At 41.7% G+C, this 12,841-nt stretch overlaps 1 protein-coding gene across 1 annotated transcript in view; it reads left to right on the forward strand.

The window, feature by feature from the left end:
- The window catches only part of egfra (epidermal growth factor receptor a (erythroblastic leukemia viral (v-erb-b) oncogene homolog, avian)), a 43,744-nt gene that overhangs the window by 28,502 nt on the left and 2,401 nt on the right, over window positions 1-12,841 (forward strand). Inside the window, exons 15-27 of the mRNA XM_085437875.1 lie at window positions 351-508; window positions 2,135-2,173; window positions 2,308-2,452; window positions 2,560-2,682; window positions 3,340-3,438; window positions 4,805-4,990; window positions 5,468-5,623; window positions 7,110-7,185; window positions 7,953-8,099; window positions 8,884-8,981; window positions 9,095-9,262; window positions 11,704-11,751; window positions 11,875-11,968. Of these exons, the coding sequence (XP_085294001.1) occupies window positions 351-508; window positions 2,135-2,173; window positions 2,308-2,452; window positions 2,560-2,682; window positions 3,340-3,438; window positions 4,805-4,990; window positions 5,468-5,623; window positions 7,110-7,185; window positions 7,953-8,099; window positions 8,884-8,981; window positions 9,095-9,262; window positions 11,704-11,751; window positions 11,875-11,968 (1,537 nt within the window). The remainder of the gene's footprint in view (window positions 1-350; window positions 509-2,134; window positions 2,174-2,307; window positions 2,453-2,559; window positions 2,683-3,339; window positions 3,439-4,804; window positions 4,991-5,467; window positions 5,624-7,109; window positions 7,186-7,952; window positions 8,100-8,883; window positions 8,982-9,094; window positions 9,263-11,703; window positions 11,752-11,874; window positions 11,969-12,841) is intronic.

The raw sequence follows: 12,841 nt of genomic DNA on the forward strand, positions 1-12,841 counted from the left end.
TTGTTTTCTTTTTCTTTTACTTTGATAACTGGGAAATAAACCCTCTAATTATCAAAAACAGAAGCACAACCTGACAAAGAGAGAGTGGGAGGCAGATCTGGGAAACGTATTAAATTACCGCTATTTTATTCAGGCATGATCAGTGCATTGAATCATCTTTTCACTAGCCTGAACCAAAAAAAATTAAAGATGAAGAAAAGAAAAGAAAGATCTAACTTGGTTGTATTTGCCAAACATTTGCTTTGAGAAATTATTACTATGAGACAGTGTAGTTTACCAAATATTTATAACTGCTGTCAATAGAGTCGTAAACATAATAAATCTTTATCTTCTTTTTTTTCCACTTTCAGGAGTCTGCTAACTGCACTAAATGTGCTAACTTCAAAGATGGACTGTTCTGCGTGCCCCGCTGTCCCCAAGGCGTGCTGGGGGAGGACGACGCACTAGTGTGGAAATACGCAGATGAACAGAAAGTGTGCCAGCAATGCCACAAAAACTGCACTCAGGGGTAAAAAGCACTGCTCAGCTGACCTGAGAACAGGCACAGGCATTTTCTCTGTTTTGGAAACATTTGTCTGTTGTAACACTGATGCAGAAATGTGCCCCGAGCTTGAAGCGTCTGCTGAGGCGGTTCTTGGACTTCTGATTAAAATCAGACACCCCAAGAGACGAGTTGTTGTTCTAGACTGCAGGACTTTTGTGTGGTTTTGTGTGTTTTTCAATTTAAAACAAACCGATTATGTCTGACTTAATTTCTTCTTCTTTTAAATGCTTTTTGGACCTAGAAGGTTTACAGTCATGTGAGGAGGCTCTCTGTGAAGAACTAAGAACACCTTGTGATGCTGTGGCTTGTATAGGCACCTTCAGCAGCAATAGCAAAAGTATATATAACACCTCAGCTATACCAAAGGAAAATTATCTCATGTCTTATAGTAAATCTTGTTAAACACAAGAATAGAGGCCTCATATGAGTTTTTTAAATAAAGGTTTTTCTGTCTTTGAGCGTATTTTGGTGGAAGACAAAGACCACCTGATTGCTTCAGAGCCCTCATGGCAAAAAGATGGGCTAATTGACAGGGAGTGAGGTACACAAGTCCTCTGGACCTCCTTGGAGACCCATCAGAGACAGTATGAGAAGGTAAACATGGAGAAAACTGAAACATACGGTACCAGATTTTCTGAATACCTGCCAGAATAGATCAAGAAGGAGAATTCACTGATTGGGTGAGCTAGGTCGACTCCCCTCGAGAGCCCCACAGCAGGTCTACCTTTGATTGTGTTCAAGTATGTTTTTGGAGGGTTTTTTAGAGGAAGAGGTATTTTCCAAACAAGCCATACTTAGTCTTTTTCTGATTGTACTATCATGAACTTCACTTTCATTTAACATCCTAACTGAGGCCTGTAGAGTCTGAGATGTAGCTCGTGGAATTTTTTTCCAGTTTCTCTGACCTTGGGGTGAGTTTGCTGGTGTACAATCCTGGGAAGCTTGTGGCATTTTGTTAACACACACCTGAATGCTCCAGAGATTCTCACACTTAGTGGTGATCAGTTAAAGTGCTTTTGATTAGCTGAATTCCTTGAGAGGACTGGATTAGATTCCTGTGAAAAACTTTCCTTTTCAGACAACTATATGTTGTTTTTGCAAATCTGTAGTACTTTTGAGAACAAAGAAATAATAGCAACAGCAGAACTAAAAGCAGACACAGTTTTCACAATGATAGAGGATCAGTGTTAAGCCCAATGAGTAACTTGGGAAGTCGTCTGAGATACCTTTAAACCACCGAAAGCTGCTGTGTAAATGAGCCTCAGTGACTGTTACGAAGAAGAATAGGATATGTGTTTCCACAACTGGGTTTAGTAGTTTCATAAATAAACCACTGGACTGCGTGGAAATAAACAGTCCCCGGTTGACCCCAGTGACTGATGCATTGATTGAAAGTATTTAGTTTTGTAGGCATTTTACAGACGATTTTGGTGCTTTATGTGGCAGAAATGAAATCAAGTACGCTGGGAAACATAAGCGTGGCAACAGCATTGGTTTCTGATTGGTTGCAAAGGGTTTTTCATAGGAAAACAATCCCTCTGTGCTGATTTTGTCAGTTGCATTAGACTCTTCGCACTCATTTGTTTACAGGTGCATTGGACCAGGTCTTGAAGGCTGCCACAGCAAAGGGTGAGTAAACACAGCAACACAGATCACCACTTCTTAGGGATAAGTTAACTGAGGTAGATGTGTTAATCACATTTCTGCTGAAACTCACAAACGCACTCTGTTTGACAACCTCCCCCCCCCTTCCTGTTTTTCAGCCCCCTTGGTCTTTCCATGGTCGCGGCTGGTGTTGTCGGTGGGCTGCTGGCCGCTCTCATCGCAGGCCTGTCTGTTTTTGTGTTGCTCCGCCGACGCCACATCAAGAGGAAGAGGACCATGCGTAGACTGCTCCAAGAGAGAGAGGTAAGCTGAGTCACCGCGCTTGGAGGAGTACATTAAGATGATGAAGGAAATGTCAGCATTCATTTACAGCTGAGACAATATGCAAGACTGTGATTTCTTCTCTCTAGTTGGTCGAACCCCTCACTCCCAGTGGAGAGGCACCGAACCAGGCTCTGCTGCGGATCCTGAAGGAACCCGAGTTTAAGAAAATCAAGGTGCTGGGATCAGGAGCTTTTGGTACTGTTTACAAGGTAAAAAAACAAAACAAAAAGCGGCACCCTGGAGTTGTTTCTTTTTTCTTATAATTGAACCCCAGTGCTGAGCTTTACTGAATCTGGGTCTCTCTCAGAGCCAGAACCAACACACCGTCAGCGTTTTCACTCATCTGCTACATCTGTTGTCAATTTTTCTGTTATAAAACCACATTTTTAACAAGCCAGGTCATGCACGGGTGACTTCAGTCTCACTTTCGGTGCTCGTGTGTTAATTTGGGTTTATGCGTTTATGCAGTGACATTCTGGAAACTCTCCTTCCCTGTGGGGACAAAACACTGGTCTCCTCAAGGTTAACCATTTATTTTAGGGTTCGGTTTTAGGTTAGCGTAACTCTCCAGAGAGAGAGGGAGAGACTGTAGGTCAGCTCGATGTTCTGCTTTGTATTTCTGCCTGTTTGTCGCTTTTTGACCTTCGTAGTGTGGACAGTTTTGCAAAGAATGGACTGCAAGCAGAATACAAATGCACTGTTTACTGTATGTTTGAGAGCAGGTGTAGCTTTGGCTTGCACATGCATGTCAATATTTGTACTTGTACTGCACAGTGTATGCTAACATTTACACATATGCTTGTGCGCTCACTTGATGATTCAGGTCTAATTGCAGCACATAAAATAAAATGCTTGTGTCCATGCAGGGTCTGTGGGTCCCGGAGGGAGAGGACGTGAAAATCCCGGTCGCCATCAAGGTTTTGAGAGAGGCCACGTCCCCTAAAGCAAACAAGGAGATCTTGGATGTAGGTTCACTCATTTTATGTGGTAATTTTTGGCCTCTGTGCTTACCGTAATACTAAATTGGAGCTGAACACAACAGCTCATTTGAAATACTCCCTCCCTGCCTCCTTCTGTTAAGGGCTGGAAATGAAAGTATACATTTTAAAAGTTACAAATGTTACGCACATTTTTTAAGGAATTATCACAATATTTTGACTCAAAACTACATCAGCCTTAAGGAGCGACAGTTGTTGGCTGCTGGTTGTCAAGTTTCCACTAATGTGTCCTATAATCTAGCTAATGGCCACTTTTCCTTGTAATGGAGAACGTGTCTGTTTACATGGCATTCATCTTATGGGACTGCTGGAAATGGGATTAATTCATGGGAAGGCAGCGAGTGGGCGTTGGTGTAATCCAAGGCTGAGGTGTTCTGGAAAGGAATGCAGCGCTGATGCAGTGCCGAGAAAGCAGCCTGTGTTAAATGCATTATGCACACAGACAAATGTGCATCTTGGATCCTGTGATTTTGTGGTTCTGCTGCTCAGTCACTGCACGTCCACTCGCTGTGGTGGACACAAATGTCCTCTCAGCTTCTTAACTTAAGGGCAGTCTTTCACTGTAAAGTAGAACGTGTTTGGAAACCTTGTTTTCATCAGGCTGTCTGAATTGCGTAGCCCCAAGCCGAGAATTTATTGAGCAATACTGATATCGTATTAGGCGTGTAGACAATATTTTGCATGCATTTCTGCTTTCATGACAGGAAACTAGATAAAGTTCAGTTTGAATTACTGCTTGCAGTGGTTTCCTTATCCCCATTTTTTAAATTCTTAAAGTACTTTGTCTCTTTTGATAATTTCCACTGTCGAGCAATAAAATACACAGCTGTTGGTGCTGTATTACTGCTCCTGAGAAACTTATCGCCTGATAACGGGTATTTAAAAAAATGTCTTGTTTATCATTCACAAGGATATCTCTACCAGCCAATAAGTCACAGGACCTTTGAATAATTAAAAATGTATTTTTTTGCTTTTGTACCTTGAAGGGAACCTGTGCTTTCCCTTACTTACTTACAAAATGTGGACAAAGTTTGCAAAAAATGAAATTAAACACACATAAAAGTATGTGTCCTAAACACTTGGTTATTTGTTTACCTTGTGTTTTCTTTTTAAGTTTTTTTCTTTTAATAATCTTACATGAATCCGATGCTAGCATGGCATGGATTTCCTAAATGGCTTCCATCACCGGGTTTCCTCGCAGAAGTCCATTAAAAGGAAGAGGGCGCTAAGCAGACACGAGCTCAGGGGCTGCATAAACAGCCAATACGTAAAGAAGAGAAATAAACATAATTTTGAATTGTAAATCATGTAAATCATTTATGTCATCTTACAGGAAGCTTATGTGATGGCCAGTGTGGAGCACCCCCACGTGTGTCGTCTGTTGGGCATCTGCCTCACCTCCACGGTGCAGCTCATAACGCAGCTCATGCCTTACGGCTGCCTGTTGGATTATGTCAAAGAGCACAAGGACAATATTGGCTCCCAGTACCTGCTCAACTGGTGTGTGCAGATAGCCAAGGTAAGAGGGAAAGTTCATAAAGGTGTCACGTTACAGTTGAGTAATCTGTTGATTAGGTTGGACCTGTTGTTGCTGGAGTTGTTTTACATGCGCATAGCTCTGTATCAGCCAATGAAGATATAAATCTAGGCATTTTATTTATTTTATTTTCAATAACAATAATATTAATCACATGCTTTTGTGGGTTTAAGTCTTAGTGGGTGTGCAATTTCAAAACATACGCTTAAACTTAGATTTGCAGAGCGAGTCAAGTCGTCAGCGTTTTTGTTAGAGGTTTTATAAAGAACAGCCGTTTTTTGTAAAGAAATACCGTTTCTTTTATCTGAGTAATCAGATTATCATGACAAGTCTGTCGTGACAGATGTCATTTTTCACTTTGTCTGAGCAAGCGGTGTTTTCACGTTTCCAACAATATCGGCGAGCCCGTGAAAGCACGGCTCTTATGTAATCTGTATTTCACTATTTGTTTGATTAAAGGGAATGAACTACCTGGAGGAGCGCCACTTAGTGCATCGTGACTTGGCAGCCAGAAACGTCCTGGTGAAGACTCCTCAACATGTCAAGATCACTGACTTTGGTTTGGCCAAGTTGCTAAAGGCAGATGAGAAAGAGTACCATGCGGATGGAGGAAAGGTTAGTTGGGTTTTTTTTTTAAATTTATTAGTCAGTTGTTGTGAGCACTGTTGCATCACAGCGGGTGATCCCAGAAGTTTAGAATCCACTCGGCTTCCTCCCACAGTCCAAAGACACTGATGGGTTTGTGCTAATTGGAAATGCTAAATTGACCTTAGAGTGAATGTGAGTGTGAATGGTTTCCTGTCTCTCTGTGTTAGCCTTGCATTAGACTGGTGGCCTGTCTAGAGTGTACGCTCCAGCCCCCTCACAACCCTGAATTAGATAAGTGGAAGAAAACTGATGGATAGAGTTGTTGCTGCACACAAATGGGCCTAAATATGAACATGATCTTGTTTAATGAATTTATAGCCAGTTGCCAACTGACAGACCGCTTCCTGTAGTTCACTCAGCTCGACTGCATAAAAGATATATTTTTGTACTTTGTTTTGTTCTGTATCTCATGCAAGTGGTGCTGTATTTAAATAGCTTCTGTCAGTGAATTACATTCAGAGAGAAATGACAAATCAAAAGGGTTTCTTGTCTTTTGTTTCCTTTGGGAAACTGAAGGATTCCTTACTCAAGAACATGCTGTGCTGTTTGTTTTTTTGTGCCTGTAACTACAGGGTGAGCAGTGCATGTTATATCAGATGTAATTAGGAGAAATAATATAATACAAATTCAGCCCAGACATCTCTCTGTATTGCCTGTCAACACCAAATGTGCAGGTGTGGAAAAGAAACATCTGGACAAATCCAGATGAATCACTAAACTTCAGACACTCTTTTGTGTAGTGCAATTAAAAAATATATAATTGGCTTATGCAGAAAAACTGCCATAAGGTTTGTGTGACGGTCTTTACATACCTTAAGTCTGCCTTAACCTCCTAGGACCTGGCATCCACATATGTGGACATCACATTTTGGGTTATTTAGACCAAAATACAAAATTTGCTCTACAAGGGCCTGATATCTACTTACGAGGACATTATACTGCTACTGTTCTATCAAAATTTTAAATGAATATCCTAATTTTTCTTAGAATCAAAAATCAGTTAAAAAAAATCTGGTAATTCTTTGTTTTTACATTCACCGGGTCCCAATATGCCCAAATATCAAAGAGAAATTAAAAATGCATGCAGTGGAAGAGTTCGGGTCTCAAGAGGTTAATAATAAAAAGAGACTTTTGTATATCTCACCATTAGGTGGCAGCAAAATTGCATCATAAACTCTAATGAATTGGCCAGAGACATTAATCAATTTCAGAAATATAAAGATCTGCAGCGTTTTAAGTTGAAAACATCCCTGCAAATACTTGATGCAAAGTGATGCCAAAAAATAAACTCACTGTTATCAGTAGTGTCACATTTAATTCATCCCATGCATGCATATGCAACATGATATACACACCATACATTATAAACGTGTTAGTGGGTAACTTGTCATTAGTTTAAGTGCACACGGGTTTTGCATTCTTTTTAATCACACTGTAATGATTATTCCCACAGGTGCCGATAAAATGGATGGCTCTCGAGTCGATCCTGAACAGAACTTACACGCACCAGAGCGACGTATGGAGTTACGGTGAGTCACAAGGAAAGAAAACCTCGCTTGCGCTGTCCCAGATTGAGCCCGAATCCTTGTGTAACTTCTGATAAGTAAAACAGCTGGCCCTCCGTGCTCCTGAGCATTGGTGACATTCTCACTGGAGCAATATTCATTCATCGCTAAATAAAGCGTTTTAACAGAAAGTGAGGCAGGGAGCGGGCAGTCGTTTTGAAGCTTCGGATAGCGTGTTGTTTTTGGAGTCAATAAAGCTCATCAAACAGGGAGTGAAAAGGGAGAACATCTTGTTAGCATCTGCAATTTTAGGTAGCGCACACCTGCATGCTGGCAGTCTCGGATGGACAATTTCACATCAACCCACATATACAGTTCTACCAGCCCAGGAGCACACACACACACACACACACACAGAAACCAAACACAGTACAGCTTTTTTTGTGGGCCAGCTTCCAAATCTTCTTTCCCCGAGGGTTTGATCATGCTTTCCGCTCAGTATGGCAAAAGCATCAGCAGACCCTAGAAGAAGTGGCGGGCTTCCTTTTCTCCTTTTCCCTTTTTCAGTTCCTCCAACGCAGAGAGGCATCCTGCTCACTCCCACTCCTGCATGCAGAGCCAATTTGTCAACATAGCTATTTTGATACTGTGCAATACTTAAGAAGCGTACATCCTGTCACTCTCATTTCTTCCCTTCTTTTTCTTTTCTTTTTTTTTATTGGGAGCAAAACAAAGTCAGTGACAGCTCATCAAACTGACATTTACCATCTGTCCTCGTCTCTGTACTGTAGGTGTAACAGTTTGGGAGCTGATGACATTTGGGACCAAACCATACGATGGGATTCCAGCCAGTGAAATAGCTGGGATACTGGAGAAGGGAGAACGCCTGCCTCAGCCACCAATCTGCACCATAGATGTCTACATGATCATGGTGAAATGTAAGCTCGTGTACAAAACCCGTGTGCATTTATTACTTTATGTAAGAGCTGCAGTAATTACTAGTCTGTTTTGGGGGGTGTTTTTTGTCTGTTTCCTCCAGAACAAACACACGTGACAGTTAACAGCAAATGAATCAGGAAGGAAAAAGTAATAATTAGTTACATCACCATTTGTTTTATTGTTTTTAAGACATAATGCACTTTAGCAAACAGTTGTTTTTTATGTTACCCCTGTACAGCCTACAGCAGGGGTGGGAAACTCCAGGCCTCAAGGGCCGGAGTGTTGCAGGTTTTAGACGTATCCTTGATCCATCACAGCTGATTTAAATTGCTAAATGACCTCGTCAACATGTCTTGAAATTTTCCAGAGGCCTGGTAATGAACTAATCATTTGAGTCCGGTGTGTTGACCCAGAGTGAGATCTAAAACCTGCAGGACACCGGCCCTTGAGGCCTGGAGCTCCCCCACCCCTGGCCTAGAGTATCATATCTGATACGCGAGACTCCTACATCATCGATGTGATGTAGCAAATATGATACAAAGCAATTTCTTTTTTGTTTAGTTTTTTTCGTCAGAATGTTCAATAAACACTCAAATTTTATGGCAGTTGTTTTGTGGTTCAGGCTTTTGTTCTAGTTTTGTCTTTATCATCCGTCTTTCCCAGTTCTGCTTCCTGCTGACCTGCTGTTTTTACAGATTATGTCTGCTAATGTACTCACAAATTTAAAGCTTCATGTTACTGAGTCAACCCACCCTGATGATCTCTGCTGATGCATGTGTGCAGGTTGGATGATTGATGCAGACAGCCGCCCTCGTTTCCGAGAACTTATAGCGGAGTTTACAAAGATGGCTCGGGATCCACCGCGTTATCTTGTCATCCAGGTATAATTTTAAGCCACTTCTTTCTTTAAAATTGCTTAAATATACAGAATATCTGATGATGAGCAGCAGTGATTTTTTACGTATAACAAAAAGGGTAAACTCTTTGATTTTAGGGGGATGACCGCATGCACTTACCGAGTCCTTCAGACAATAAGTTCTACCGCAGCCTGATTAGCGGGGAGGACATGGAGGATGCCGTGGATGTTGATGAATATCTGGTGCCACAGCGTGGCTTCTTCAGCAGCCCGAGTACCTCCCGCACCCCACTGATTCACTCAACAGTAAGACCCTTTATGGAAATGTAAAATCAAGTCTGTACGTGGTTTACAGTAATTTAGATTTTAGAGAAATCTCATAAATCATGCAATCCTTACACAAAAAAAGAAATGGCGTGAAGCTTTTCTGCTTTGTCAGGACAGGCCTGTAAGAGTAAAACTAAAAATCATTAGAAATTATGCAAAACTTAGGAGTGTTGGAGAGCGTGCTCCTGCTTAACTAGTGCAGCTCAACTGAAAGCGAAATCAAAACTGATGTAATTACGAGACGGGAAATCATCACAACTTGCGTTGGTGTCACACTGAGTAGTGATTACTCCTTATTACACCCACAAGGTGACGCAGCTCACCAGAAACCCACTCTATCGTTCTTGTGAACATCACACAAACTGACTGTGCTGTGTGCACCTAGTAATCAAAAGGCTGAAGTCACTGCTGCTGTGAATACTAGGAACTAAAGTACTGTGCAAAAGTCTTGAGCAATTCTTCATTTCATCACATTTTCCTTCCAAGGAGCCAGACTGTCTTGTAATTTTGTAAGTGATCTTGAGCAATAGTTCTCCAGACTTTCTGAAAGGTTTATTAAGTTTTTCATTGGCTGCTTTTTCACTCATTTTAATCCAGTCCTTGTACATGACCATTTTCCAAGGAATGTTTTTTTGTTTTTTTAATCCTCTTAATACTTAATAATGTGTCATTCGAGCATAAAAAGGCACCTAACTCAGGGGATGAGGCAGTGTTGTCTACACATAACAGGCAACTTAGGGAAATAAAACTTATTTTAAATTGTTTCTTCAAGCATTTTGTCTACAGCAGATGAACAGTGTCTGAAAAATCCAGGATCTGAGAGATGCATCTGCCATTTTTTATGAAGGGAAACAGGAAGAGTGAGTGAGGCTCAGTAAACGGTGTAGGCTCTGTCATGGTTTGGATCTTGCAAAATTGATGCAATTATGACTATAGACACAGAAAGAGCCCTTATATACTTACAATATATCCTCTCTCTACATATATATATATTGCTGTCCCTCTATTAGCACAAGGCTGAAGCCAAATGCTGAACTGCTGACCTGTTTCAGCACGTTCACTTCTAATTTTAAAAGATTTTGACACAAATACAGGATCCACATGGAAAATATTGCCACTGTATTTTGTGCTGTGAGCTGTAAGGCCCCTAATGAGCCATGTAATGGTGCGTTTACCACAGACACACACCCACACCAGATTCACTCACACTGACCTTCTTGGTTCACACAGCTTTAGCTGTGAACACTTTACCAACAGGCAGTCAACTGTTTGAAAATGTAATTGTGCTGTGTTAACTGTGTTTTGGGGAAATGAGATTTCGGCATAAATCATTACCCTGTGAGTCTGGATGGAAATAAACACAGTCATTATTTTCTTTTACTGTGTTGAAAACAATTGCTCATGCCTTCAGTCAGGAGAAACAGAGCTGCAGCTGCTAAACTCTACCACAGGTGTTTAGACAGAATTTAACTCATTTTACTGACTTGAAGTGGGAAAAGGCTGCTTTTGACCCCAGCGGCCCTGCTTCTGTTTACCTGGCCTGTCGTGACTGCCACCCACTCGCCCTCCTTAATCAGCGCCTCTCCCACGTTTCCTCCCAGTTGTCCTGTGATTGATGAAGGTGGAATAAGCAGAACTCTTCTACTGCAGGTTCAGTGAAGGCCATGCGTAGGTCTGGCTCTTTTACCTGGGATTATTGCTGGCCACTGACAGCCTGGTTAGTCCATATGAGGTTTCAGGTTTGATTACCTTTACAGGTGCCTTTTTTTCCCGTTGTTGTTTTTTATTTCTGTCCAATAAAACTTCAGAATAGGTCTGTTTTTGTAATATTACTGTTGGGACATGGCCCAGTAAGGCCTTCTTTCTTTCTTTTTCCCCACATGGTCAGTGCTTCAGCGTATTTAATTTCCTTTTCTTGTTGAAAGTAATTGCATTGCCACAGCTGTCACCCTGTTTTCCCTGTTTTCCCATTTTTCATGGTTTTATGCCACTCACAGCCCTTTGATTTGGACACAGCAAAGCTTGTCAGATTGTCTGAATCCATATGAATCTGCACGGCGAACGTTTATTTTGATCCCTATCAGCTTGTACTAAGAATGGCAGCTATAACTTCTCGGGGACCATAAAAACACGTTCATGTCACAGTTCAGAGAGAACTTGCCGTCCCTGTGTCCAAAAGAAACATGCAGTAACAAAAAATAAGAATAAAAGAAACTAAACAAAGCAGCCTGTCTTTGTACGGTGCCTTATGCCTGCTTAATAAAATGTTAAACCTTCCTCTTCACTCAGTGGCTGCTTTATGGTTTATAGAGGATTATTTAATTATGTTATGGCTTCATAAAACACAATTTCCTGTGTCGCATTTGATGTGGCATCATCATTTGATGATTAACAAAACGTTTGCCGTACCTATTTTTCAGAGCCTCAACAGCAGCATCGGGACGTGCCACAGCAGAACTGGCTTACTGGTGAGAATGCATTAAACCCTTATTATACCTGTAAAGAAAAGGATTTTTCTCTTTGTGCTGGCCTCTTTGCAATATTTTCACAGGGAGTGCCACAGCCCTGAAAACCTCTGCTCTTTGTTACAGAACGGATTCCCGAGCAGAGATGGAAGCATGGCCCTGCGATATATTCCAGACCCCACAGACAAATTTCTCGATGAAGCCTTCCAGCCGTCTCCAGGTTAGTAAACTTCAACTAAATGCCATTACTTTTTAATTTAGTTCAAGAGAAATCTCAACATGGCTTGCCTCTGTGTTCTTTGGGTGATTAAGTGAGGAAGGGGGACATCTAGTGGCCAGCAAGTGTACTGCCCCCCTCTTCCTGTAATGCTGTTAGCAGAACATGCAGTAACCCATGTATTGTTTACTAGTTACATTAGTGTTTTTGTCAGACGTTGTAAGGCTTTTGCATATGTGTCTTTAATGCTTATCAACCTTGACGTGCCACACCTATTCATGTCCCAGTTTCTTTGGAGATGAGAGGGAGGCAGGTGAAGCAGGGATGATGTGAGAAGTAGAGTAGCGAAGGGAGCTGACTTTAAATACCTGGGGTCAACCATCCAAAGATCAGACAGTGCACAAGAGAGTACAGGCAGAGTGGAGTGGGTGGAGACAAGTGTCAGGGGTGACTTGTGAGATAAGGACAGCAGTGTGAAATAGAAGGTTTACAGGATGGTGGTGAGACCTGCTATGATGTACGGTCTTAAGACGGTGGCACAGACAAAAAAAAGGGAGGTGGTGCCGGAGGTGGCAGAGTTGAACATTTTCATCAGGAGTGAAAAGAATGGACAGGATTAGAAACGAGTGCATCAGGGGGACGGCTCAGGCTCGGAGACAAAGCTAGAGAGGCCAGGCTGAGATGGTTTGGACATGTGCAGAGGAGGGATCGTAGATATACTGGACAAAGGATGTGAGAGATGGAGCTGCCGTGGATGTAATGAAAGAGGACACGGAGAGAGGGTTAGTGATGATGAGGATGATAGGGACAAGGTGAGATAGAGGCAGAAGAAGAAAAACAAGAAAAAGAAGACTTTCTTTGTTGGATAAAATGAGT

The sequence above is a fragment of the Copadichromis virginalis genome, linkage group LG18, assembly GCF_057382275.1.
Source record: "Copadichromis virginalis isolate Kocher_CV1m ecotype Utaka linkage group LG18, C_Virginalis_male_GT1.1, whole genome shotgun sequence".
Classification (NCBI taxonomy): domain Eukaryota; kingdom Metazoa; phylum Chordata; class Actinopteri; order Cichliformes; family Cichlidae; genus Copadichromis; species Copadichromis virginalis.